This window comes from Haliotis cracherodii, unplaced genomic scaffold (genome assembly GCF_022045235.1).
Source record: "Haliotis cracherodii isolate W230 unplaced genomic scaffold, xgHalCrac1.p SCAF_3, whole genome shotgun sequence".
Classification (NCBI taxonomy): Eukaryota; Metazoa; Mollusca; class Gastropoda; order Lepetellida; family Haliotidae; genus Haliotis; species Haliotis cracherodii.
In genome coordinates this window covers 71863509-71890304 of record NW_027266286.1, presented here as the reverse complement: position 1 = coordinate 71890304, position 26796 = coordinate 71863509, and the positions used below count along the sequence as shown (strand labels likewise).

General features: G+C 42.8%; 2 protein-coding genes across 3 annotated transcripts in view; one reads left to right on the top strand and one right to left on the bottom strand.

The window, feature by feature from the left end:
- LOC139475031 (diacylglycerol kinase zeta-like) overlaps nt 1-26796 on the bottom strand; it is a 369426-nt gene that overhangs the window by 273145 nt on the left and 69485 nt on the right. For both annotated transcript variants that reach the window (XM_071258254.1, XM_071258253.1), the window contains exon 2: nt 20474-20655. In XM_071258254.1, the coding sequence (XP_071114355.1) occupies nt 20474-20589 (116 nt within the window). In that variant the 5' untranslated portion in view covers nt 20590-20655. The remainder of the gene's footprint in view (nt 1-20473; nt 20656-26796) is intronic.
- LOC139475680 (uncharacterized) lies at nt 20588-22633 on the top strand. The gene is made up of 2 exons (XM_071258869.1): nt 20588-20622; nt 21292-22633. The coding sequence occupies exons 1-2, from the start codon at nt 20588-20590 to the stop codon at nt 22631-22633; spliced, it is 1377 nt and encodes a 458-aa protein (XP_071114970.1).

Below are 26796 nucleotides of genomic sequence, written 5' to 3'. Positions count from 1 at the left end.
AGAGTGAGGAAGGTCCGGGGTTCGATCCTGGGCCGCATCATACCAAAAGACGTTAAAAAGATGTTACTTTTTGTTACCCTGTCTGGAGCTTGGCATTTAGGGGCTAAAGCAAGAACTGGTTGTTCAGGGTCAGTATACTGTGTCTGAGTGGGGTATTCATGTTAAACTGCAGCATGGTATTTCAGTGGGGCTAGCTCTATAAAATCAGCATTAGTCCGGTCTAGTACAAGCTGCATGTCACTATATAAGTGCAATAATCTTGATTATTCCTTGCCCGTGAAGAGATCACCCATTTAATAAACATACAGCTGACAAACTCGTGAACTTTCTATGGTATCTGACCTCGCTTTCGCTCGGTCAGATACCATAGAAAGTCCACTCGTTTCGTAAAAATGGTATCTAACGAGAATGAGTGTAGTATTCTCTATTGCATGACTTTTGATATCAAATACATCAACGCAAGTTGATAAAAGTAGAAAAACTTTGTAGTGTAGTTACATACAACATCACTCAGTAATACTTGATCTGTATCAAGAATATCACTCAGAATGACCTTGTCACAACACAGGCATATCACCCTGTTACATGCTTACACATGAACACTAGTTCATAACCAACAAGAAAACAGCGTTATCACTATTCACTGAAAGTTCTGTTGAAAGCAGATGGACGGAGGTACAAGCGCCATTCCCATATGCCCCACCCCTATTCCTGGTGGGGGATATATTCACAGACTTACAACCCTATACCTCGAGTCCTTATCTCAAAGTTACATCCCCATCTCAAAGTTACATACTTATCGGCAAGTTACATCCTTATCTCAAAGTTACATCCTTATCTCAAAGTTACATCCCAGTCTCAAAGTTACATCCCCATCTCCAAGTTACATCCCCATCTCCAAGTTACATCCCCATCTCTAAGTTACATCCCCATCTCAAAATTACATCCCAATCACAAAGTTACATCCTTATCTCAAAGTTACATCCCCATCTCAAAGTTACATCCCCATATCAAAGTTACATCCCCATCTCAAAGTTACATCCTTATCTCAAAGTTACATCCTTATCTCCAAGTTACATCCTTATCAACAGGTTACATCCTTATCTCCAAGTTACATCCTTATGTCAAAGTTACATCCTTATCTCAAAGTTGCATCCTTATCAACAGGTTACATCCTTATCTCAAAGTTACATCCCCATCTCAAAGTTACATACTTATCGGCAAGTCACATTCTTATCTCAAAGTTACATCCCCATCTCAAAGTAAAATCCTTATCATCAGGTTACATCCTTATCTCCAAGTTACATCCTTATTTCAAAGTTACATTCTTATCTCAAAGTAACATCCTTATCTCAAAGTTACATCCCAATCTCAAAGTTACATTCTTATCTCCAAGTTACATCCCCATCTCCAAGTTACATCCCCATCTCAAAGTTACATCCCCATCTCAAAGTTACATTCTTATCTCCAAGTTACATCCCCATCTCAAAGTTACATCCTTATCTCAAAGTTACATCCTTATTTCAAAGTTACATCCCAATCTCAAAATTACATCCTTATCAACAGGTTACATCCTTATCAACAGGTTACATCCTTATCTCCAAGTTACATCCCCATCTCCAAGTTACAGCCTCATCAACAAGTTACATCCTTATCTCCAAGTTACAGCCTTATCTCCAAGTTACATCCTTATCTCCAAGTTACAACCTCATCAACAAGTTACATCCTTATCTCCAAGTTACATCCTCATCAACAAGTTACATCCTCATCGCCAAGTTACTTCCTGAAATACTGTCAAGCTACTTCCTTACTCTGCTGAGATAAGGAGAAGGTGATGAAAACAAATCAGGTTCCCCCATTACTCAATACCTGTCACCAGCAGGGTATTTGCCACTGACCAATGCAATGTTGACCATGTCCCTAAGAATTAAAGCCCTCAGTTCCTTCTCCATCAACCGTGATCTCAAATAACACTCCAGCGTGTGGGCCTGTGAAGCCTGTTCAATATGGGGAATCAAATGCCATAGCTATTATCAGCCCAGTATAAGACTTAGCAACGATCCATTATAGATTTCCTCTGCTTCCTCCTCAGCTTGAAAGTGATCTATTTGCTTATGGCGAACTATTGTCCGGACATGTACGGAGCTGGTGTGGAACGTCTCGGCAATACCGGGTATCTCAATATCGGAGGAACAATTTACGGCCGGTCTGGGTGGCGGGTGACACGATTCCGGTCTCTTCTTGACGTGTTTGGCATGAATCAGGGACTAAATGGAACAGATATATCACAACTAGTTAAACATGACATGGGGGAGATACCAGGAGAGTTGTTATCCATTTCTCAAAGAGCTGTTATTCATCTTGATTTAAAGACAGCTTGCATCCCTATTACAAACACCACTCCCTCTTAATGTGACCCACCAGCATGTCACTCAAACCATCTATTCATCAGATCTGTACTTTAAACACAACTGCTTATGGAATATTCAAGCAGACTTCTAAGTCTATCCTATGAAAATTAAAAGTCAGGAAACAAATATCATCAATTAACTTAAATGACTGACTGAATGAACACATGAATGGACCAACAAATGATTGAATGTGAAATCCAGAAGACATCTGTACACCAACTGCTTCTAAAACTTCACTAAAAAGAAACCCTCTCTGAGATAAGTAAACAGACTCAGCCTTCATTTGAATCCAAGTCCCACTTGTTTCCACAGAAATGACAAGCATCAAAATTAAAAATTATGTCGAGTCAGCAGAATTGAAAACTTGATCACTTGGTTGACAAGTTTGCAAAGTTTCGAGAAGAAAAAAAAGAGAAATCTAAAAGCAAAGTTTGGTTCTTCTTCAAACTGTACATCACAGTCTGATGATTTAAGTCCTACTTATTTCCATGACAAGGCCAAGGTGTAGCAGGGAGCCTGATAATCCACATGATCTGCATGATTTAAGACATTATGAAAACTTAAGAAATCATCATGAACATTATATTTTGTATGAATGAGATTTTGCACCATTCCCAAGAAACTCAATATCAAATGGCACCACTGAAATCATCTACATGCATGTTAAAAAAAATATTCTTGAACAAATATGTGTACTTGCGTTACAATGGCAACAAATCTCTTTGTAAGTTGAGTCCAAACATTATACCTCTCAATGTGTGTGTGCATGTGTGCGTGCGTGCGTGCATGAGCTTGGGTGTGTATGCATGTGCGTGGGGGTGTGCGTGCGTGTGTTTGGGTGTGCGTGCATGTGCGTGGGGGTGTGCGTGTACGTGTGCGTGTGTGTGTCTGCTTGCACTAGTCCAGACAAATGCCAATTTTATAGGGCTAGCCCACTGAGATACCAGACACAGTATACTCTGAGCCGAGTCCTTGCTTCAGCCGAGTGCAGCAGTGTCACGACACGTACCATCTGTTGCCATTTTTAGTATGACGCTGCCGGGGGATCGAACATCCGGTTGGACCCTCAAACACCTGACCATGGAGGCGGTCCCCCATTATAATATATCCATGAACATGTGATAAATAATCTTTATTCAAAAGAAAATCATCCAACCTTTCACTCACAAACATCACCTTCCATTAAGACCATAAGCAACCATTTTGACCAATTTGTCTGGCCATGCCTCCAATCAACCTTGTTTTCTTCTAATGAATGGAACAACGAGATGATAACAACTAACCCAATGAAAGCACCCTCCAGAAAACCTATGACCTGCCACAGGTGAACGACAATGACCAACAGCCACACTGAACTCAGAATTCAAGATGGTCACAGATGACGTCTGCTGTAAAGAAATGACTTCTGATACAATAATAGACATGGATAATGGCGACCCTACCATCCCAGTCTGGTGACATTAAACAGGATTACAGGGGGCCACTGTGGCTAATCATAGCTTGGGGCGCTTTTCATCATCTTCCATCGTGTAACAGCTTCATCTGACACAAAACTAGATCAGTAGATTGATGTGACATGCAACTTCTCCCCTGTACAATCAAAAGGGTTTAGGTCTAGCGCTGACAAGTGTTATTCCATAGGGCACTGTTAGGTGAATGGTTAATGACCTGCACCAGTTCTGACGCTCATTTACCACCACTGGGACATCTCAATACATCATTTACAGATGAAATATGTAAACCTCAGCAATAAAAGCACCCTTGAGACACGAGACTGGTATTCTTGCAGAACATCAGTATAACAAAAGCCCATCATAAAAGCTTTAAAAGTTCCCGACACAGAACAGTAGTGTGAATTTAACCCAAACACAATAGAACTTTTCCCACGGGAATAACAAAAAAAACTAACCAACATCTCTAAATAGCAAAAGGTACATCCCGCAAGACTAACTGGTCATAATGAAAAATAAATAACTTATTTGTTTCTTTTACTGTACGACTTTTACTCAAAACAAAATGAAAATAGAGATATAAAACTATAGATGTTATAGACATCCTAACCTGAAAGTAGCATTTGATTTTCTGGATTTGATATGAAATTAGAAAGGAAGAACAGCCCAACATAATCTTAGAAATATATAGGCATTTGCATTACATGCCAAAACAGAAGCAGCTGCATCCTCACCTTTGTCCAAATACCCCAAACCTATCAGAAACATGTCACATCAGGTGACGGTGGACCTCACACATGTACCATGAGCCATTCTGACTTGACCACATCAGGTGACGGCTGACCTCACACATGTACCATGAGCCATTCTGACTTGACCACATCAGATGACAGCTGACCTCACACATGTACCATGAGCCATTCTGACTTGACCACATCAGGTGACAGCGGACCTCACACATGTACCATGAGCCATTCTGACTGGACCACATCAGGTGACAGCTGACCTCACACATGCACCATGAGCCATTCTGACTTGACCACATCAGGTGACAGCTGACCTCACACATGCCCCATGAGCCATTCTGACTTGACCACATCAGGTGACAGCTGACCTCACACATGCCCCATAAGCCATTCTGACTTGACCACATCAGGTGACAGCTGACCTCACACATGTACCATAAGCCATTCTGATTGGACCACATCAGGTGACGGCTGACTTCACACATGCACCATGAGCCATTCTGACTGGACCACATCAGGTGACGGCTGACCTCACACATGCCCCATTAAGCCATTCTGACTTGACCACATCAGGTGACAGCTGACCTCACACATGCACCATGAGCCATTCTGACTTGACCACATCAGGTGACAGCTGACCTCACACATGCCCCATGAGCCATTCTGACTTGACCACATCAGGTGACAGCTGACCTCACACATGTACCATGAGCCATTCTGACTTGACCACATCAGGTGATGGCTGACCTCACACATGTACCATGAGCCATTCTGACTTGACCACATCAGGTGACGGCCGTCCTCACACATGCCCCATGAGCAATTCTGACTTGACCACATCAGGTGACGGCTGACCTCATACATGCCCCATGAGCCATTCTGACTTGACCACATCAGGTGACAGCGGACCTCATACATGCCCCATGAGCCATTCTGACTGGACCACATCAGGTGACAGCGGACCTCATACATGCCCCATGAGCCATTCTGACTGGACCACATCAGGTGACAGCTGACCTCACACAGAAAAAGTTGGAAACAGAAAAGCCGATTCCCTCAGCTACCAACAACACTTCAAGTTTTGGAAAACACACGACTAGTGCAGTACAACTTTGAAACAGAATGTTCTATGGCTGTAGTCACCTTAATAATTTATGGGCACTTTTGGCTTTTGACCTTCATTCTCAGCCATGAGCTGTTGATTGTTTGGTGTTCAACGCCGCACTCAGCAGTATTCCAGCCATATGACGGTGGTCTGTAAATAATCAAGTCTGGACCAGACAATCCAGTGGTTGACATCATGAGCATCGATCCACGCAATTGGGATACGATGCCATGAATCAACCAACCACCTGATCTCGTTAGTTGACTTTTACGAAAAGCATAGTCGCCTCTTAGGCGAAGCATAGTCGCCTTGGGTTGTTGAAGACCTTTTCTATCCCGGATCTTCACGGGTCTTTTTGTAAGCAAAAGGCAACAAAATAGATTGGGTGGTCAGGCTTGGTGACTTATTTGATTGCATGTCATATCACATGACAGATTGGGACATCGCTCAATTTCAATCACTGGATTGTCTGGTCCAGACCAGATTATTTACAGGCTACAGTCATATAGCTAGAACACTGCTGAGTGCAGTGGAAACAACAAACATAATTTAGTATAGAAACTCTAAAACTTTGCTCATTTTCCAAACATGTTTCATAACAGCCTTTTGCATTCTGGAGACTTTGACCTTACCACAAAAAGTCAACCAAAGTATATACAACTTGAGATCTTGTCTTAGAGGTCGTGAATGGCTAGGCAGGTGAATATCCTTCAACAAGAACACAAGATATTGGGGTCAGAAGCTGTTCATATCATCACAAAACAAGCAGTGACCTTGACCTTGAAGGTCGGCCTATCACTTGCCAGAACAATCAACTTTACGTTCAAAGGGGTGGACATTCCGCGGTATCATTTTATGAAGATGTGAAGACGACATGGCAGGTAGGTTTTGAAACCAAAGACCTACACGTTTGTTGAAAAGTCTTGGAATCGTTTGATAGATATTTATTACCATTAAAACTTACGTCCTTGTTGTCAAACCGCCCATGTGGGTGGGTGTTTACATGACGTCACCCGTTTACACATAAACCAATGAAATATATGTGTTATCATGACGTCATATTGACCTGTCAGATCACTTGTATAAGCTACGCCCACTAGAGTGCGGTAGTTACTACCGCAGATGGGGCTTTAAGTATGAAACCTGGAATGAGTACAATGGGCAAGCGGTGGTCCAAATTGGATGTTCTATGCTCTACCTCATGACAATTCTGGGTTAGAAAATAGGTCCCCCCGCCTAGCAACCTATATACTGGTCTAAAGAGGGGACTACATGGATCAGGGGATCAGCCTCATCGACTTAGTTCATGTCCATGAATCCAATTGGATGGATATATGCTCATGACATCAATTATTGGTTGTCTGGCCCAGGCTCAATTATTTACAGACAGCCATCATAGCGGCAAGTGCAGTGAAAAATATTGAATGAACTTCCTCGATATCTGCTGAAACAGATTCCATTGGGTGTAAGAGGCAACATAGAGGTGAAAATTACATGAATGGATCAAGTGAGTGAGTGAGTGAGTGAGTGAGTGAGTGAGTGAGTGAGTGAGTATGGTTTTATGCTGCTAATTGTACCCATGTGGGGAATCAAACCCGGGTCTTCGGCATGACGAGCTGTCACTTTAACCAGTAGGCTACCCCACCACCTCAGTGCTAATGGAATTAGGGATAGATGAAAAGATTGTGACATAACAAGAGCTAACCTTGATGCTGTCAATGTCCCTTAAAAGATCCAAACCTTTATTCTGACTGTTATCTAAATGGAATCACAGAATGTCTGTAGGTCTCATTCCACAGCTGCAACATGGCAGAAATTCTGTTTCGAACCATCCAGATGAAATACTAAAGAAAAGAAACATGCTGCAACCTGACTGACTAACAACCTCTGATGAGGAGAGAGCTGATCTCTAGTGACACATCATCACATGACTGCACATGGGCTTAATGAAGCTTGAAACTTTTTCATTTCTGTATTTAATGAAAACCTTGAAAGAACCAATTCCTCCATGGGTATTTTAAACTTGCCATAAAAATTTAACTCATGAAACCAGAAATATCTTTGGAGAGAATCAACTTTAAAAAATAGAGTTGGAAGTAGCTGGTAAAAAAAATTAAGAGATGCTTATTACGTCCTGCCTGAAGAAGTTTTAAAGAAGAAAAAGTTCAAGTTAACGTTTGATTTGTAAAATTCCAACATTTTAGTTTTCTGGTTTTTGAGTTGATTATTTGGTTGCTGCTGTTTAATTCCAGTTGGGTGAAGTTCAGTGAAGTTCATGGAGTGAGTGAGTGAGTGAGTGAGTGAGTGAGTGAGTGAGTGAGTGAGTGAGTGAGTGAGTGAGTGAGTTGGGTTTAACCATGATTTGACCAGTACTCCAGTAAAACAGTGTGTCAGCTTGATGTGGGAGGAAACCCTGCAGTGATTCAGGTCTCAGATGTTTACAACTTAAGTGAAGCTCACAAGCACGGGTATGGTGCTGACAAACTTAGAGACATAATCAGAGTGAACCAAGTGTCGAACCCACAATCATAAGTTTCTGACGTGCACTTCTGCACAGCTAATTGCAGCGCCTTAGACGACCGGGCTAGCTGGCAGCAGTTTTATCCCTTATATCACGGCTGGTCAACTTCTTGTGGGAGGACAACCTGAAGTGGTGCAGGTCTTAGATATTGACCACTTGATGAAAACCCATTGGAACAGGTACAGCACTGACAACCTGAGAAACATAATCAGAGATTCCAAACAATGATTAAGTGTATCCTGGCATGCCAAAGGGATGCAACTCTGCACAGTAAATTGCAGGGTTGAAGACGGCTCAGCCAACTGTGCCTCTATGTCAGCAGCGACTTGCCAAAAGCACTGCAGACTTCAAAATGTCTTCCGAGTAGAATCAGGCAAATGTCTCTGAGCCTGGTCCTGTCAGTCAGAGAAGGTTATGTGATATTAATGCTGTACATCGCTAATCACCTTTACCACACGCATACTGTACATCGCTAATTACCTTTACCACACGCATACTGTACATTGCTAATCACCTTTACCACACGCATACTGTACATTGCTAATCACCTTTACCACACGCATACTGTACATTGCTAATCACCTTTACCACACGCATACTGTACATTGCTAATCACCTTTACCACACGCATACTGTACATTGCTAATCATCTTTACCACACGCATACTGTACATTGCTAATCACCTTTACCACACGCATACTGTACATTGCTAATCACCTTTACCACACGTATACTGTACATTGCTAATCACCTTTACCACACGCATACTGTACATTGCTAATCACCTTTACCACACGCATACTGTTCATTGCTAATCACCTTTACCACACGCATACTGTACATTGCTAATCACCTTTACCACACGCATACTGTACATTGCTAATCACCTTTACCACACGTATACTGTACATTGCTAATCACCTTTACCACACGCATACTGTACATTGCTAATCACCTTTACCACACGTATACTGTACATTGCTAATCACCTTTACCACACGCATACTGTACATTGCTAATCACCTTTACCACACGCATACTGTACATTGCTAATCACCTTTACCACACGCATACTGTACATTGCTAATCACCTTTACCACACGTATACTGTACATTGCTAATCACCTTTACCACACGCATACTGTACATTGCTAATCACCTTTACCACACGTATACTGTACAGTCGTGCCCCGCTTATACGGACTTCAGATATCTGGAAACCTCGGTTCCCGGACGATTTTCATTCAAAACGAAATAATTACTATATAAATTTACCCGTATATACGGAAATTCAGTTTCCGGAACCGGACGGTCATTTTCATATACAAAACACTGAAATGCACACAAAATTGTCTCACTTATCCGGACAATACACTTCCGCTGGTGGTAATCCTTCCGCTGGTGGTAATCCTTTGATTCGTGAGAAGTCAATTAACCAAGTGACACATTATTGTTTAAAATTCAAACCTCAAAATGTGGTAAAGTTCAAACTTCCATGTCATGAGTTGATAATTGAAGGGAAGTAACTCTTCCAGTAAGAAGCTGGTTTCAGTTATACGGAAATTTCGTTTATACGGACGAATTGTGAAATGACGCAAGTGTCCGTATAAACGAGGCACGACTGTACATTGCTAATCACCTTTTAGCCCCAATTAACTGTTGGCTTCCCTTGCTAAGTTTCCACCTTTGTTATCTTATTACTTTTGTTGTTCTTGCAGGTTCATATATATGTTCTCTGCTTTGTATCATTTATTCACCGGATGAAGGAGTAAGCATTTACTCCGAAACATTGTGTTCCTTGTTGACATCCATAAATTCTCTTCTCAAGAACACTGACCAGAAGATTTACATTTTGAGAACACAGACACGAAGACTGTCTATCTCAAGGACACAGACAAGAAGACTGTACATCTCAAGGACAGACTAGAAGACTGTACAGACTAGGAGACTGTACATCTCAAGGATGAAGACTAGCAGACTGTACATCTCAAGGACACAGACTAGCAGACTGTACATCTCAAGGATGAAGACTAGCAGACTGCACATCTCAAAAACAGACTAGCAGACTGTACATCTCAAGGACACAGACTAGGAGACTGTACATCTCAAGGACACAGACTAGCAGACTGTACATCTCAAGGACACAGACTAGCAGACTGTATATCTCAAGGACGAAGACAAGCAGACTGCACATCTCAAAGACAGACTAGCAGGCTGTACATCTCAAGGACACAGACTAGCAGACTGCACATCTCAAGGACACAGACTAGCAGACTGTACATCTCAAGGACACAAACTAGCAGACTGTACATCTCAAGGACACAGACTAGGAGACTGTACATCTCAAGGACGAAGACTAGCAGACTGCACATCTCAAAGACAGACTAGCAGACTGTACATCTCAAGGACACAGACTAGGAGACTGTACATCTCAAGGACACAGACTAGCAGACTGTACATCTCAGGGACAAAGACTAGCAGACTGTACATCTCAAGGACACAGACTAGCATGTACATCTCAAGGACACAGACTAGCAGACTGTACATCTCAAAGACGAAGACTAGCAGACTGTACATCTCAAGGACACAGACTAGCAGACTGTACATCTCAAGGATGAAGACTAGCAGACTGCACATCTCAAAAACAGACTAGCAGACTGTACATCTCAAGGACACAGACTAGGAGACTGCACATCTCAAGGACACAGACTAGGAGACTGTACATCTCAAGGACACAGATTAGCAGACTGTACATCTCAAGGACACAGACTAGGAGACTGCACATCTCAAGGACACAGACTAGGAGACTGTACATCTCAAGGACACAGACTAGCAGACTGTACATCTCAAGGACGAAGACTAGCAGACTGCACATCTCAAAGACAGACTAGCAGACTGTACATCTCAAGGACACAGACTAGCAGACTGTACATCTCAAGGACACAGACTAGGAGACTGTACATCTCAAGGACACAGACTAGGAGACTGCACATCTCAAGGACACAGACTAGGAGACTGTACATCTCAAGGACACAGATTTGCAGACTGTACATCTCAAGGACACAGACTAAGAGACTGTACATCTCAAGGACACAGACTAGCAGACTGTACATCTCAAGGACACAGACTAGGAGACTGCACATCTCAAGGACACAGACTAGGAGACTGTACATCTCAAGGACACAGATTAGCAGACTGTACATCTCAAGGACACAGACTAGGAGACTGCACATCTCAAGGACACAGACTAGGAGACTGTACATCTCAAGGACACAGACTAGCAGACTGTACATCTCAAAGACACAGACTAGCAGACTGCACATCTCAAAGACAGACTAGCAGACTGTACATCTCAAGGACACAGACTAGCAGACTGTACATCTCAAGGACACAGACTAGGAGACTGCACATCTCAAGGACACAGACTAGCAGACTGCACATCTCAAGGACACAGACTAGGAGACTGTACATCTCAAGGACACAGACTAGGAGACTGTACATCTCAAGGACACAGACTAGGAGACTGTACATCTCAAGGACACAGACTAGCAGACTGCACATCTCAAGGACAAAGACTAGCAGACTGTACATCTCAAGGACATAGACTAGCATGTACATCTCAAGGACACAGACTAGCAGACTGTACATCTCAAGGACGAAGACTAGCATGTACAACTCAACGACACAGACTAGAAAACTATACATGCCCAGGGCATGAACCTAAAGCCCAGGGTGACTGTGTGAAGACGTGTAAACTCCATAAATGACCTGCATACATCCTAAACCATCTTGAAGGAGATATTCATCAATTAACGTTTGAGGGATTATTGATAGGGGAGTTAATTACAAAGCTGATGTTAAAGTAATAATGATCTAATCCTGGCTCGCCGGCGGAGTATGATCTCCCAGCACGCCATGCTTATGACCCCTGTCACGCCACATGGTCAACAATGATCCCTGTTAAGCTGACATTATGAATGTGTAATCTTTTAAACGTCTGGCTAGGACCTCACTTACAGCAATAAAGCATTCTAATACAGTAGACATGTCCAATATTTCCAAATGCTGAAAATCATTCTATTGTTAAAGGGTCCACTTGCACAGAGCCTGCTCCCATGCTCTCAACACTACAACTGTGTATCTCCCATGCTCTCAAAACTACAACTGTGTATCTCGCATGCTCTCAAAACTACAACTGTGTATCTCGCATGCTCTCAACACTACAACTGTGTAGCTCCTATTCTCTCAACACTACAACTGTGTATCTCGCATGCTCTCAAAACTACAACTGTGTATCTCGCATGCTCTCAACACTAAAACTGTGTAGCTCCTATTCTCTCAACACTACAACTGTGTATCTCGCATGCTCTCAACATTACAACTGTGTAGCTCCCATGCTCTCAACACTACAACTGTGTATCTCCCATGCTCTCAATACTACAACTGTGTATCTCGCATGCTCTCAACACTACAACTGTGTAGCTCCTATTCTCTCAACACTACAACTGTGTATCTCACATGCTCTCAAAACTACAACTGTGTATCCTGCATGCTCTCAACACTACAACTGTGTAGCTCCTATTCTCTCAACACTACAACTGTGTATCTCGCATGCTCTCAACACTACAACTGTGTATCTCCCATGCTCTCAACACTACAACTGTGTATCTCGCATGCTCTCAACACTACAACTGTGTAGCTCCTATTCTCTCAACACTACAACTGTGTATCTCGCATGCTCTCAAAACTACAACTGTGTATCTCGCATGCTCTCAACACTACAACTGTGTATCACGCATGCTCTCAACACTACAACTGTGTATCTCGCATGCTCTCAACACTACAACTGTGTATCTCCCATGCTCTCAACACTACAACTGTGTATCTCGCATGCTCTCAACACTACAACTGTGTAGCTCCTATTCTCTCAACACTACAACTGTGTATCTCGCATGCTCTCAAAACTACAACTGTGTATCTCGCATGCTCTCAACACTACAACTGTGTAGCTCCTATTCTCTCAACACTACAACTGTGTATCTCGCATGCTCTCAACACTACAACTGTGTATCTCCCATGCTCTCAACACTACAACTGTGTATCTCGCATGCTCTCAACACTATAATTGTGTAGCTCCCATGCTCTCAGCACTATAATTGTGTATCTCCCATGCTCTCTGCACTACAATTGTGTATATCCCATGCTCTCAGCACTACAATTGTGTATATCCCATGCTCTCAGCACTACAACTGTGTAGCTCCCATGCTCTCAACACTACAATTGTGTATATCCCATGCTCTCAGCACTATAATTGTGTATCTCCCATGCCCTCAGCACTATAATTGTGTATCTCCCATGTTCTCAGCACTACAACTGTGTAGCTCCTATGCTCTCAGCACTACAACTGTGTAACTCCTATTCTCTCAACACTACAACTGTGTAGCTCCCATGCTCTCAGCACTACAACTGTGTATCTCCATGCCCTCAGCACTATAATTGTATATATCCCATGCTCTCAGCACTACAACTGTGTAGCTCCCATGCTCTCAGCACTACAACTGTGTATCTCCCATGCTCTCAGCACTACAACTGTGTAGCTCCCATGCTCTCAACACTACAATTGTGTATCTCCCATGCTCTCAGCACTACAACTGTGTAGCTCCCATGCTCTCAACACTACAACTGTGTAGCTCCTATTCTCTCAGCACTACAACTGTGTAGCTCCCATGATCTCAGCACTACAACTGTGTAGCCCCCATGCTCTCAGCACTACAACTGTGTAGCTCCCATGCTCTCAGCACTACAACTGTGTAGCTCCCATGCTCTCAGCACTACAACTGTGTAGCTCCCATGCTCTAAGCACTATAATTGTGTAGCTCCCATGCTCTCAGCACTACAACTGTGTTGCTCCCATGCTCTCAGCACTACAACTGTGTAGCTCCATTCCTGGCTCATGAGATATGCAATATGCCATCAGGAATAACGCAAATATTCTTTTCTACCATGAATGCTATTTTGTTTCATAACAATTAACTTTACAAATTATAATATGAAGAAAGAAAGGTCTGAAACGTATTAAAACACAAGGTCTAATTTAGAAACTAATGGAAAAGACATAAATATGACACACCCTTTAATCATAGCTACAGGCAGATGAGCAGACGGCCATCACACGTAGATGACATTCTCATCTAGTCCTAGCCAGGTGTATATATAAACTACCTTGACAATAATCTGTCTTCAGATACACACATCAAATCTACAAAGTCTGGTTGGGAAGATGGACATATCAAAATTGGGTTATCGATCATCTGTGTCCATCTTAACAAGAACAGGTAATCAGACAAATCCTCCTATGATGGACAAAGTCCTATCTCACATCACAGCAATTACAGACATCGTTAAGCATCAGCTGAAGCCAGTCTGGACATCAATACAGTTCAGTCCCCATGAAACGGCTGCCCAAGTTATACTATTAATAGGCCCAGTGTCTCCAATCTCACAGTTTGGCATTGTCTCTGACATGCTAATTAACCTTCGCTGATTAACACTCCTATGTATAGCCCCAGGACCACAGAGATATCTGCTTCAAGCATTACAGATAAAACGTTAACTTTGAAAAATTCTGGCAGGCACGCCATCAATGTTCGGCTCACAAGGGACACGGCAAACTTGTCAGACATCACAGTTACAGAGAAAGGACTCGGGACCAATCATTAAAGAACAGGTTCCAAATGGATTTTATTACACATGAAGATAAAGAAAACATAGAGATCTATATTTAACTTGCAGTTATATCCTCCTTGGAGGTGCAAACTGAACATGCGTTACTCAAAACACTTCAACAGTGCCTGATCTAATGTTTTACCACGAAACCATGAATGAACACTTGTGTTAAGGCTCTAAAATGTGTTCAATGGTGAGTGCAGAGGTCCTATAAATTAAAGAGGAGCCATGCTCCAAGGTCTGTTAGAGCTCTAAATAACTGAAAACATTGTAAGGCACCACTTTTTTACTTGATTTATGGATCTGCTGACTGTAATAAAATTGAAATGGAAAAAAAAATTCCCCTATTGCCGTGAACACCATTTGTGTCCCCTTGCTTGTGTATTATTGAATAGAGGTAGTGACCAATCAGAATATTGGGTGATATGATGATTTAGTGTCATATCAGGTCCGTCAGAGATATCATATGTTAGTCTTGTGACTTTGAACAATGGAAGTACTGAAGCAATGTGGGTGAGTGAGTGAGTGAGTATTGTTTTACGCCGCTTTTAGCAATATTCCAGCAATATCACGGCGGAGGACACCAGAAATGGGCTTCACACAATGTATGCATATTGGGAATCAAACCTAGATCTTCAGCGTGACAAGCGAACACTTTAACCACTAGGCTACCCCACCACCCCTGAACATATATTAAAAATGTGGAGTGAAGTTTTGTTGTTGATCCTTTGATTGACAGGATGCATAGATGCACAACAGTATCCTCGCTAATTGTTCAGGTTTGTATTGCTTAAAGCAACAGCTGTGTTGGAGGCTCTCTTCCCACATTAAACCATTTTTATGTAGTGGAGAAGAAAGAAAGCTAAACAAAAATTGAATTGCTTTCTTTACACACACCAACAGGTATTTTCCTGCAAAAAAATCTGTGAAGCAAGTAAAAAAAGTGTGGCCTAAGAAATCACGAGTAAAAGTGAAGCTTTGTCTCTGTGTAATTTGGGGCGGTCGGGTAGCCTAGTGGTTAAGTGTCCACTCGTCACGCCGAAGACCCGGGTTCGATTCCCAACATGGGTACAATATGTGAAGCCCATTTCTGGTGTCCCCCGCCGTGATATTGCTGAAATATTGCTAAAAGCGGCGTAAAACTAGACTCACTCACTCACTCTGGAGTGATAGACATCATCAAATTGTTCAAAGACAAACACAGATTTTGAATTATATGAATCCAACTTGCGAGGACTGCACATAGTTCCCGCCGCCCCCCATCACAGCAGGCATCATGTGCACAACAACCATGATGGATTCAAACCTTAGTCTTCACCTATGGGGTAGCCTAGTGTTTAAAGCATTCACTGATCATGCTGAAGACCCGGGTTCGATTCCCCACATGGGTACAATGTGTGAAGCCCATTTCACATATCCCCATGGTATCGCCGGAATATTGCAGCAAGCAGAGTAAAGTCACATCCACTCACTCACTCATCACACAAGTACACAGCCACATCCTTAGACACTTAAAGAAAACTTCTTCAAGAACAAAGTCAGAACATGTCTCGATTAGGCAAAATAGGGCTTTGTTGGCTCGATCAATAATATTGATTTGGCTATAATCTACATCAGCACATAACTGAACACTTCACTATGATAGATCTGTCTACAATACAGGATGATATCAAGCATCCTCGTCCCATCCTATATTCCTGACGAACCTCTGCCTGGTTAACGATATGCTGATCAGCTGATTACAGCGCCACCTATCATTCCTCAGCTGTGTGGTGTCGCATGTGACGAAGTGTAACATGTTGCTAACGACTAGGTCCGCGGCTGTAACACAAATAGAAGGAAGCTCCGAACAGCTGGGGCTAAATAACGGCTCCCAAACATCAAAGTCACAAATCTCAGGAGATGGGGACTGGTCAATAGCGTCACCAGGTGGCACCCGCCTAATCAAACGTTCCGAAATACATCAAACACAAAGAACAGGATGATAAGTGACAGTTCAGAAGGTCATCTAATTTTTATTCAGGTATTTCAGCTTAAAGTTTAAGCCTTCAATCAGTAGTTTTTCGGGATAGTCAGTAAAAACACAAGCAAAGAGCAGACAAACTATCAAGTTGAATCCAAAATACCAAATCAGCGCAATGCGATTGCAGATCGTCAGTGGGGGGACATGGGGACAGCTGGTTCTGGGTTCGTTTCATTACTCTAATTCATGTTTTTGCAAATACCAAACACTGTTGTTTTGTTAGATTGGTTGGTTGGTTGGTTTGTTGTTAGATCTATTTATATAGGACTTATATGAGATGTTAGCACGATTACAATAAACAGTAAAGTTTTAATTTGAGGAAAACTTTTTTTTAAATGAACATTTTATGTAAATCTTTTACAATAAAAATTTGACTAATCTCCCTTTGTTATCCTAAAATGACCAATGAGTGACCAGGACACAGTGGGAGAATGACCAATGAGTGAAGACGAAACAGTGGAAGAATGACCAATAAGTGACTAAGACACAGTGGGAGAATGACCAATGAGTGACAAGGAAACAGTTGAAGAATAACCAATAAGTGATGAAGACACAGTAAGAGAATGACCAATGAGTGATGAAGACACAGTGGGAGAATGACCAATGAGTGACAAGGAAACAGTGGAAGAATAACCAATAAGTGATGAAGACACAGTGAGAGAATGACCAATGAGTGATGAAGACACAGTGGGAGAATGACCAATGAGTGATGAAGACACAGTGGGAGAATGACCAATGAGTGACAAGGAAACAGTGGAAGAATAACCAATAAGTGATGAGGACACAGTGGGAGAATGACCAATGAGTGATGAAGACACAGTGGGAGGATGACCAATAAGTGGAAGAATGACCAATGAGTGATGAGGACACAGTGGGAGAATGACCAATAAGTGATGAGGACACAGTGGAAGAATGACCAGTGAGTGACGAGGACACAGTGGGAGAATGACCAATGAGTGATGAAGACACAGTGGGAGGATGACCAATAAGTGGAAGAATGACCAATGAGTGATGAGGACACAGTGGGAGAATGACCAATAAGTGATGAGGACACAGTGGAAGAATGACCAGTGAGTGACGAGGACACAGTGGGAGAATGACCAATGAGTGATGAAGACACAGTGGAAGAATGACCAATGAGTGATGAAGACACAGTGGGAGAATAACCAATGAGTGATGAAGACACAGCGGGAGAATGACCAATGAGTGATGAGGACACAGTGGGAGAAGGACCAATGAGTGATGAAGACACAGTGGGAGAAGGACCAATGAGTGATGAGGACACAGTGGGAGAATGACCAATAAGTGATGAGGACACAGTGGGAGAAGGAACAATGAGTGATGAAGACACAGTGGGAGAAGGACCAATAAGTGATGAGGACACAGTGTGAGAAGGACCAATGAGTGATGAGGACACAGTGGGAGAAGGACCAATGAGTGATGAGGACAAGGTGGGAGCATGACCAATGAGTGACAAGAAATGACACATCATTAGTCCCGAGTGAGGTTACTCACAAGGGACAGATTTGTAAATACTTTACACAAAGTCAGTCTGCCAAGTGTCCACAAACAGAAGACCTTAAAGATATTTAAAAATCACCTGAATTCCTTTAATTTTCACAATATATTAGGATCAAATTTGAAAGGATTTGTAAAAAACAATAAGAAGGCTTCAATTTCAAATTGGACAATTGCACTATCGATAACAAAACAAATGTAATAAGAAAAAAAGTTTAAAATGAAATATTCATACTGCTACGTTACATTGCTGGGGAAATATGTTTTCTAATCATGCAACCTCTAAAGCTAATCACAAAACTACTGTATGACTTTCAAAATACTTTTGAAAGAATAGTCTAGAATGGAAGTCGCCAGTTTGAAACGAGTGCTGCAAAGCTCAAGAAGGCAGGTTTCTTAGTGGCTGATGTAGACTTCCTGTGCGTCATTTCATTGGTCAGTCAAAGTTTGAGTTTGTGAAAGATCATTCTGACATGACCTGTAATAAGATGTCCTCAGCAGGAGTGAGAACTTGTATCTGATTTTTATGAGCATGAGGTAATCTGAGCATGTGATTTTTTAAAATCTGTTTTGTTTATCTAAAGCATTATTTGTTGATTGTTAAGCAAGCTTATCTCTGCAGCCAGTGTAATATGCAGCTACTAGCCGACTTGTCTCGCGCTGTGTACTCACAGACTGATGAGTGAGTGAGTATGGTTTTACGCCGTTTTTAGCAATATTCCAGCAATATCACGGCGGGGGTCACCAGAAATGGGCTTCACACATTGTGCCCATGTCGGGAATCGAACCCGGGTCTTCGGCGTGACGAGCGAACGCTTTAACCACTAGGCTACCCGACAGCCCCCACAGGCTGATGACCACGGATTACGCTGATCACTGTGTCGATTAACAAGACTGTTAATAAGTGATTTCAGCAATTCGTTGCAAATTAGGTTTGTTGGGAGTCATAATGCTAGACTGTTGGAATAACGGGTCTAAATACCACTGATTTAATCGGTCCCATCATTAGTGTCGGATAAAGGCGACTGTTGGATTAACGAAACTTGACTGTATCTATAAATATGAGCATTAATAAAAAATTGTGGCAAAAGACTTCAGTTCATCTATTTTTTCTGCCACGTTTCAGGGTGATTTGAGGGTTTCTGCACTTCCTCAAGTTGTCCATTTTCCAAAGGTCACAGACCCCTGCCTATTCTCACAGCCACTTGTCCATGACACCATGTCATGTCCACAACTAATTATTTCACAACAATGCAATTCCTTCTATGGGGGGCTCAGAACTTGGGGATGGTGTGTGGTTTGTGTGCATACAAGTGCGTGCGTGCGTGTGTGTGTGCATGCGAGTGTGTGTGTGATGGTTGTATTCAACCAGATCACAAACTACAACCAGTCAATCTTCAAAAGTGGGGTACAGGGGATGTATGTGGCCCTGGAATCCCCATGGGAGAATTTATTTAGCTGTATTCTTAGAAAACCTAACTTTAGGACTATTTCAGTTGGGAATGTCTATAAATCAGTCCCTGCTGATTTCCCCAGCCAGAAAGTACAAAGTTAACGGTACATTTTTTATAATTTCTACAACTAGTTTTCATGCATTCTGCACAAACGATCTGATTGTGTTTACAGTGAAGTGGACTGAAAGTTTGTCTTTACTCAAACACATAAAAGTCAGAAGGAATGTTGGATACTTGTATCTAAATCATTTTTGCCAGGTCTGCGGTAAAACAATTTGACATCAAACATTCTGTTCCCAACTCTTGAGACTTGCAGTGGGTAGCCGGCTAGGGCAATAGGGGGTCGGCTACCCGGGTAGTAAATTTGGACTCGTCCCAGCCCTAGTTCCTCATAATAAAGGATTTGACATCCATAAATTCTCTCTCCTTTGTGTATCATTTTTAAATGCCAATCAAAGACTTGATCAAATGACAATATACTACAAAACAAATTACTGGGAAACTTTCTAAAACCTACCTGTAAGATGTCTGTTTGCGGATGGTGAAGTGCGCAAACCGGTCACCAAGTCCACCATCTGGCCCCTCGGACGAGTCGCTTCGATTCCCCTCCTCAAAACACCAGCCCTCAGCCATGACTCGGAGTTTGGGGCGGGTCTTCGCCACTCTGTACGACACCCCACATTAATACGTCTTCACTGGCTGAAAACACAGGTGAGGAATCCAAAGTTAGTCCCACTGATCATCTATCAAAGCACATGTCAAATCTTTCAATGAGCCCCGTAGTTTGGTCATTTTTTGTCACCTCCCTATCAGGCTGTGATGACAGTGGGAGAGCCAGTGACAGCGACCAGGCTGGGAGTCTGCTCGATAATTGGCATGTCGGAGAGCGACAGAGAGGCATGTCCAACATCCTCGGGTTGTCGCAGGCTCAACAATCCATTTCAACCAGACATGACAGGAAGGGATTTCTTTTTAAACAAAATACACAGAATTTGAAGTAAAGCAGAGCTAATGGATTACACAAACATTAACACCTCATTTGTCATTGCCTGCATAAGCTTCAGGTCTGTGGTAAACAAGAAAAAAGACCATATCCAATCTGGTAATTCCAAATAGGACTGCATATGAAATGATGATTTATGGATAACAAACAAGGTGTAAAACTGCGCATTTCCCACAGATACTGACATAAAAATACACCTTTTCTTGTGTTCCCTCCTGATGGAGTCAGTGAAGCAGGTTTAATGCCAGGTCTATCATAGCCGGACGCCTCACAAAACAAATCTTGGAACTATTGATATTTCTACGTTCGGTAACTGTATCTCTGATTAACAGTTGCATCGACCCCTCTCATAGGCCTCCACCCACTGTATCGGCCTCCACCCCATATATTGGCCTCCACCCACTGTATCGGCCTCTACCCCATATATCGGCATCCACCCACTGTATCGGCATCCACCCCATATATTGGCCTCCACCCACTGTATCAGCCTCCACCCACTGTATCGGCATCCACCCCATATATTGGCCTCCACCCACTGTATCAGCCTCCACCCAGTGTATCGGCATCCACCCAGTGTATCAGCCTCCACCCACTGTATCGGCCTCCACCCACTGTATCGGCATCCACCCAGTGTATCAGCCTCCACCCAGTGTATCAGCCTCCACCCAGTGTATCGGCCTCCACCCACTGTATCGGCATCCACCCAGTGTATCAGCATCCACCCAGTGTATCAGCCTCCACCCAGTGTATCGGCCTCCACCCACTGTATCAGCCTCCACCCAGTGTATCAGCATCCACCCAGTGTATCAGCCTCCACCCACTGTATCGGCATCCACCCAGTGTATCAGCCTCCACCCACTGTATCAGCCTCCACCCACTGTATCGGCATCCACCCAGGGTATCAGCATCCACCCCATATATTGGCCTCCACCCACTGTATCGGCCTCTACCCCATATATTGGCCTCCACCCACTGTATCAGCATCCACCCACTGTATCAGCCTCCACCCACTGTATCAGCCTCCACCCACTGTATCGGCCTCCACCCACTGTATCGGCATCCACCCAGTGTATCAGCCTCCACCCACTGTATCAGCCTCCACCCACTGTATCGGCATCCACCCACTGTATCGGCATCCACCCAGTGTATCAGCTTCCACCCACTGTATCAGCCTCCACCCAGTGTATCAGCCTCCACCCAGTGTATCGGCCTCCACCCACTGTATCAGCCTCCACCCAGTGTATCAGCCTCCACCCACTGTATCGGCATCCACCCCATATATTGGCCTCCACCCACTGTATCGGCATCCACCCAGTGTATCAGCCTCCACCCAGTGTATCAGCCTCCACCCAGTGTATCGGCCTCCACCCAGTGTATCAGCCTCCACCCACTGTATCAGCATCCCCCATGTTGCTATGTATCAGCATCCCCCATGTTGCTATGTATCGGCATCCCCCATGTTGCTATGTATCGGCATCCCCCACGTTGCTATGTATCGGCATCCCCCACGTTGCTATGTATCGGCATCCCCCATGTTGCTATGTATCGGCATCCCCCATGTTGCTATGTATCGGCATCCCCCATGTTGCTATGTATCGGCATCCAACCCTTTTGATAGGCATAACCATATATTGGCATCCACTTCTGTATGGTCAGGTTTCAATGAAAATGTGAATCATTTAAAAAACTCAGAGACACATTCCAAAACTTTAATAACATCACAAATTAATCTTCACCATGACCAAAATATTCCAGACTATTGTTATGGTTGAAAAAAAAATATTTGTAAAAATTGTCTTCAAAACACTTCAAAAGCAGTATTTGCATTGCTAATACTCCAAAATCTCCACTTAACTTGTATTCAGAAAAACACTTCCATTTCACCTGCTTGTGTATCGTGGTCTGAGAGAGTTAACCAGCACGTGTGTTGCAGTGAAACAAGTTCATTAATACCATGAGCTCTCGAGGCCCCCAATGGAGCAACATCCTGGTCATAAAACAGGTACATAATGGTCATATTCCACGATGCTTTGTCTTGAATTATGAGCATAAAAGCATGCTAACACACTGCCGCCGTTCTGCTATGGCTGTACTGATGGCCCAAGTATGTAACATGCCTGTCTCTATTGTTAGAGGTGTCATTAGATAGAACGTGATACACAGGCTATATTTAGAACATCTGCAGGGATTCTTTGGCTAAAATAAATGGCCGGCTAAAAATCCTTCAGAGGATGAAGAAATACCAAGTCTGCTCATGAGTTCTCAGTTAAAATAGCATTAATATCTTTGGGAAGATCGATGGATGGGTCACGCTTTTCTTCATTGAACTATTTCTGTTTCGCTGCCCTTACCTTTCGGAGTGCTTTCAAGGACACAGAAGAATTGTCTAATCTGTCTCACCATTAACTCTACCCTTTGTTCCCCTACAAGCAAGCATATACAGAGGGTATCTGTACTTTTTCTTAAATGTCAGATAACATGTTTATCTCACAGGGTGACCCGACAAGTTGATGTTTTCATGAGTGGCATTCACAAGTGAAATATTCAGCTTTGTTGGATTAAGAGATGAGACAAGAAAAAATAACATGCAAAAAGTTTGTTTATTATGTTACCTTTCTGATCTTCAGGATCTTTCTCTGAATACTTTATAGTGACATTGTTTGTTTGTTTGTTTATTGTTTAACGCCGCACTCAGCAATATTCCAGCTATATGACTCGGTCTGTAAATAATCGAGTGTGGACCAGACTATCCTGTGATTTACATCATGAGCATCGATCCACGCAATTGGGATACGATGATGACATGCATCAACCAAGTCAGTGAGCCTGACCACCCGATCCCGTTAGCGCCTCTTACGACTAGCAAAGTTGCCTTTTACAGCAAGCATGGGTTGCTGAAGACCTTATTCTACCCCGTACCTTCACGGGTGGGAGGGCAGCCCAAAGTATATGGTGCTGACAAACCTAGAAATATGATCATGGCAAACCAGGATTCAAACTGAAGACCTATTCTACCCCGGATCTTCACAGGTATTTAGTGACATTGAGGCAGACTGAAGGTAGTTTTATAGTAAAGTTTGACTTGCGAGAGATATTGATAATATATTTTCAGGTGAATACAGTATTTCATCACTAAATACATAACAAGAATATTCTAAAGCCACAGACAAACATATCTACCAAGAAAAGACCTACATTTGTCACAATCTCAGAGGTACTGGGGACTTAATCTGACCTGGAACATCCACAGGGAGACAAGCATGGGGTACTGGGAAGACACCAAAAGATTAACATGGCCCTATCCACCACAAACATCTAAGACAAACATGAATTAAGGCCTAGAATCATTATGGGGATACAAGCATGGGCACTTCAGGCCTATTCTGACCAAAAATCTGTATGAGGAGACAATCAGGATAATCCTATTCTGCTACTGAATGTCTACTGAGCATTAGAGTGAGTGTGATTGAGTGAATGAGTTGGGTTCAATTCCGCTTTTAACAGTATTCCAGTTAAATCATGGCATGTCAGTTTAATGTGGTACGAAAGCCCGAGGTGATGCAAGTCTCAGGCATTTACCAATTTGGTGAATCCCACGAGCATGGGCATGGTGCTGACAAACCTAGAAACATGAACAGGGTACAAACCCACTATCACTGGTTCCTCAGGCATGCCCAAGGGAGGCAACTGTGCACTGAGAATGTTATATCACCTGACCAATCAGGCTACTGATTGTCACAAGTTTCTTGAACGTGTGTGGACAAGCTTTCTCTCTGGAAATGCTGTCATGGTAATTTCAAGTTCAATTGAATCAAAAAAGATACAATAATGTGTTAAGTATTCTCATTTGCTTCAATATGCATGAGAGGAAGATTGCCGAAGGCTGAATCTGGAACGGAAGCCTGAAACCTGGGTGTTTGATGAAGCAGTTGAATGTGAATGACTCTCCTAATCCAATCCTCTGTATTACATCTGCTGAAAGAACAGCCTTCCTGATTTATTAGCACCTGATTCGTGATTTATCGGCAATTTACAGGCAGACGTGATGTGAAACAAGTGTCCTTATGCTACATATCAAACAATGTATGAATTATTGCACAGGAGCTTTTATCATGACTCCCATAATTTCCTTCAGATTCTTGACATATTTGCTTGTGAGTTGTCCTCCTTTCACGGCGGGGGACACCAGAAATGGGCTTCACACATTGTACCTTGTCGGGAATCGATCCCGGGTGTTTAGCGTGACAAGCGAATGCTTTAACAACTAGGCTTTCCAACCGCCTCCCACATATATCACGGCGGTCTGTAAATAATTGAGTCTGGACCAGACAATCCAGAGATTGACATCATGAGCATCGATCCACGCAGTTGGGTTATGATGACATGCATCATCCTGGTCAGTGAGCCTGACCATCCGATCCTGTTGGTCGCCTCTTACGACAAGCATGGGTTGCTGAAGACCTTTTCTACCCCGTACCTTCACAGGTGGGAGGACAGCCCAAAGTGATGCATGTGTATGGTGCTGAAACCTAGAAATATGATCATGGCAAACCACATTTTTCTGCACAGCAAATTTTGGCACCTAAGACGACTGGGCCCCCTAACATACAAATGCATGGGAAGCACAGAATATATGTTTCCCATGAATCAATGATGTAAGTACCTCTTTGAACTTTGGTGTTGACTCACACAGAAAATATATTCCATGACTCGACACTGCACATTAGTAATTCTCGAGGCAACAAATACTCTATTCGATCATGGATGAAGGTTATATTAAAGAGCATGACTCTCATGCATAATAAATAGTACCATATGTCGTGAATATCATTTGATATGAGTACGTGCAAGGCGCTGCTCTGAAAATACTATTTAACCCTGATCTTTTGAAACATTTATTCTTGAATTCTCCATTCAAATCAATAAGTGATTGGTCTTGGACTGTACCATTTTTTATTATTTGAAGAAATGGAACTGTCATTTTTTCATGTGAAAGAGTGGAATAGTTCCCCTGTGCCAATATTGTCTCCCAGTGGAGATTCCTGGGCAGAATAGTTTCCCAGTGTCCAATGCTTATCTCCCAGTGGAGATTCCTGGGCAGAATAGTTTTCCAGTGTCCAATGTTTATCTTCCAGTGGAGATTCCTGGGCAGAATAGTTTCCCAGTGTCCAATGCTTATCTCCCAGTGGAGCTTCCTGGGCAGAATAGTTTTCCAGTGTCCAATGTTTATCTTCCAGTGGAGATTCCTGGGCAGAATAGTTTCCCAGTGTCCAATGCTTATCTCCCAGTGGAGCTTCCTGGGCAGAATAGTTTTCCAGTGTCCAATGTTTATCTTCCAGTGGTGATTCCTGGGCAGAATAGTTTCCCAGTGTCCAATGCTTATCTCCCAGTGGAGATTCCTGGGCAGAATAGTTTCCCAGTGTCCAATACTTATCTCCCAGTGGAGATTCCTGGTCAGAATAGTTTTCCAGTGTCCAATACTTGTCTCCCAGTGGTGACTCCTGGACAGAACAGGTACCCAGTGCCCAATGCTTGTCTACCAAAGGGGTTTCCAGGACAGAATAGGCCCAATTAACCATCAAATACCAATTCCTTGCAATACCAACCCACAGATATACTCCAACCTACATGTCCAACATGTTCCAAACAAAACTAAGCCATATCCAATACCCCAAACTTCAAAATTCTCACCAACAAAAACACAACAACCACTCAATACCCATCCACAATATGAACCACATGTTGTATAACAACTTCTTGGAAATAACAACACACACCCTTATCTTTGAAACACAAATTCAAAGCAACTACACAAACAGTGAAGCTGTAAGTCTTTA

What these genes read in the sequence shown, in the direction of transcription:
- LOC139475680 (XM_071258869.1), top strand. Translation starts at nt 20,588, where the DNA reads ATGACTCGGAGTTTGGGGCGGGTCTTCGCCACTCT. An exon ending in GGGCGGGTCTTCGCCACTCT is followed by an intron (nt 20,623 to 21,291) that starts GTACGACACCCC and finishes TCTGATTAACAG; the next exon opens with TTGCATCGACCCCTCTCATA.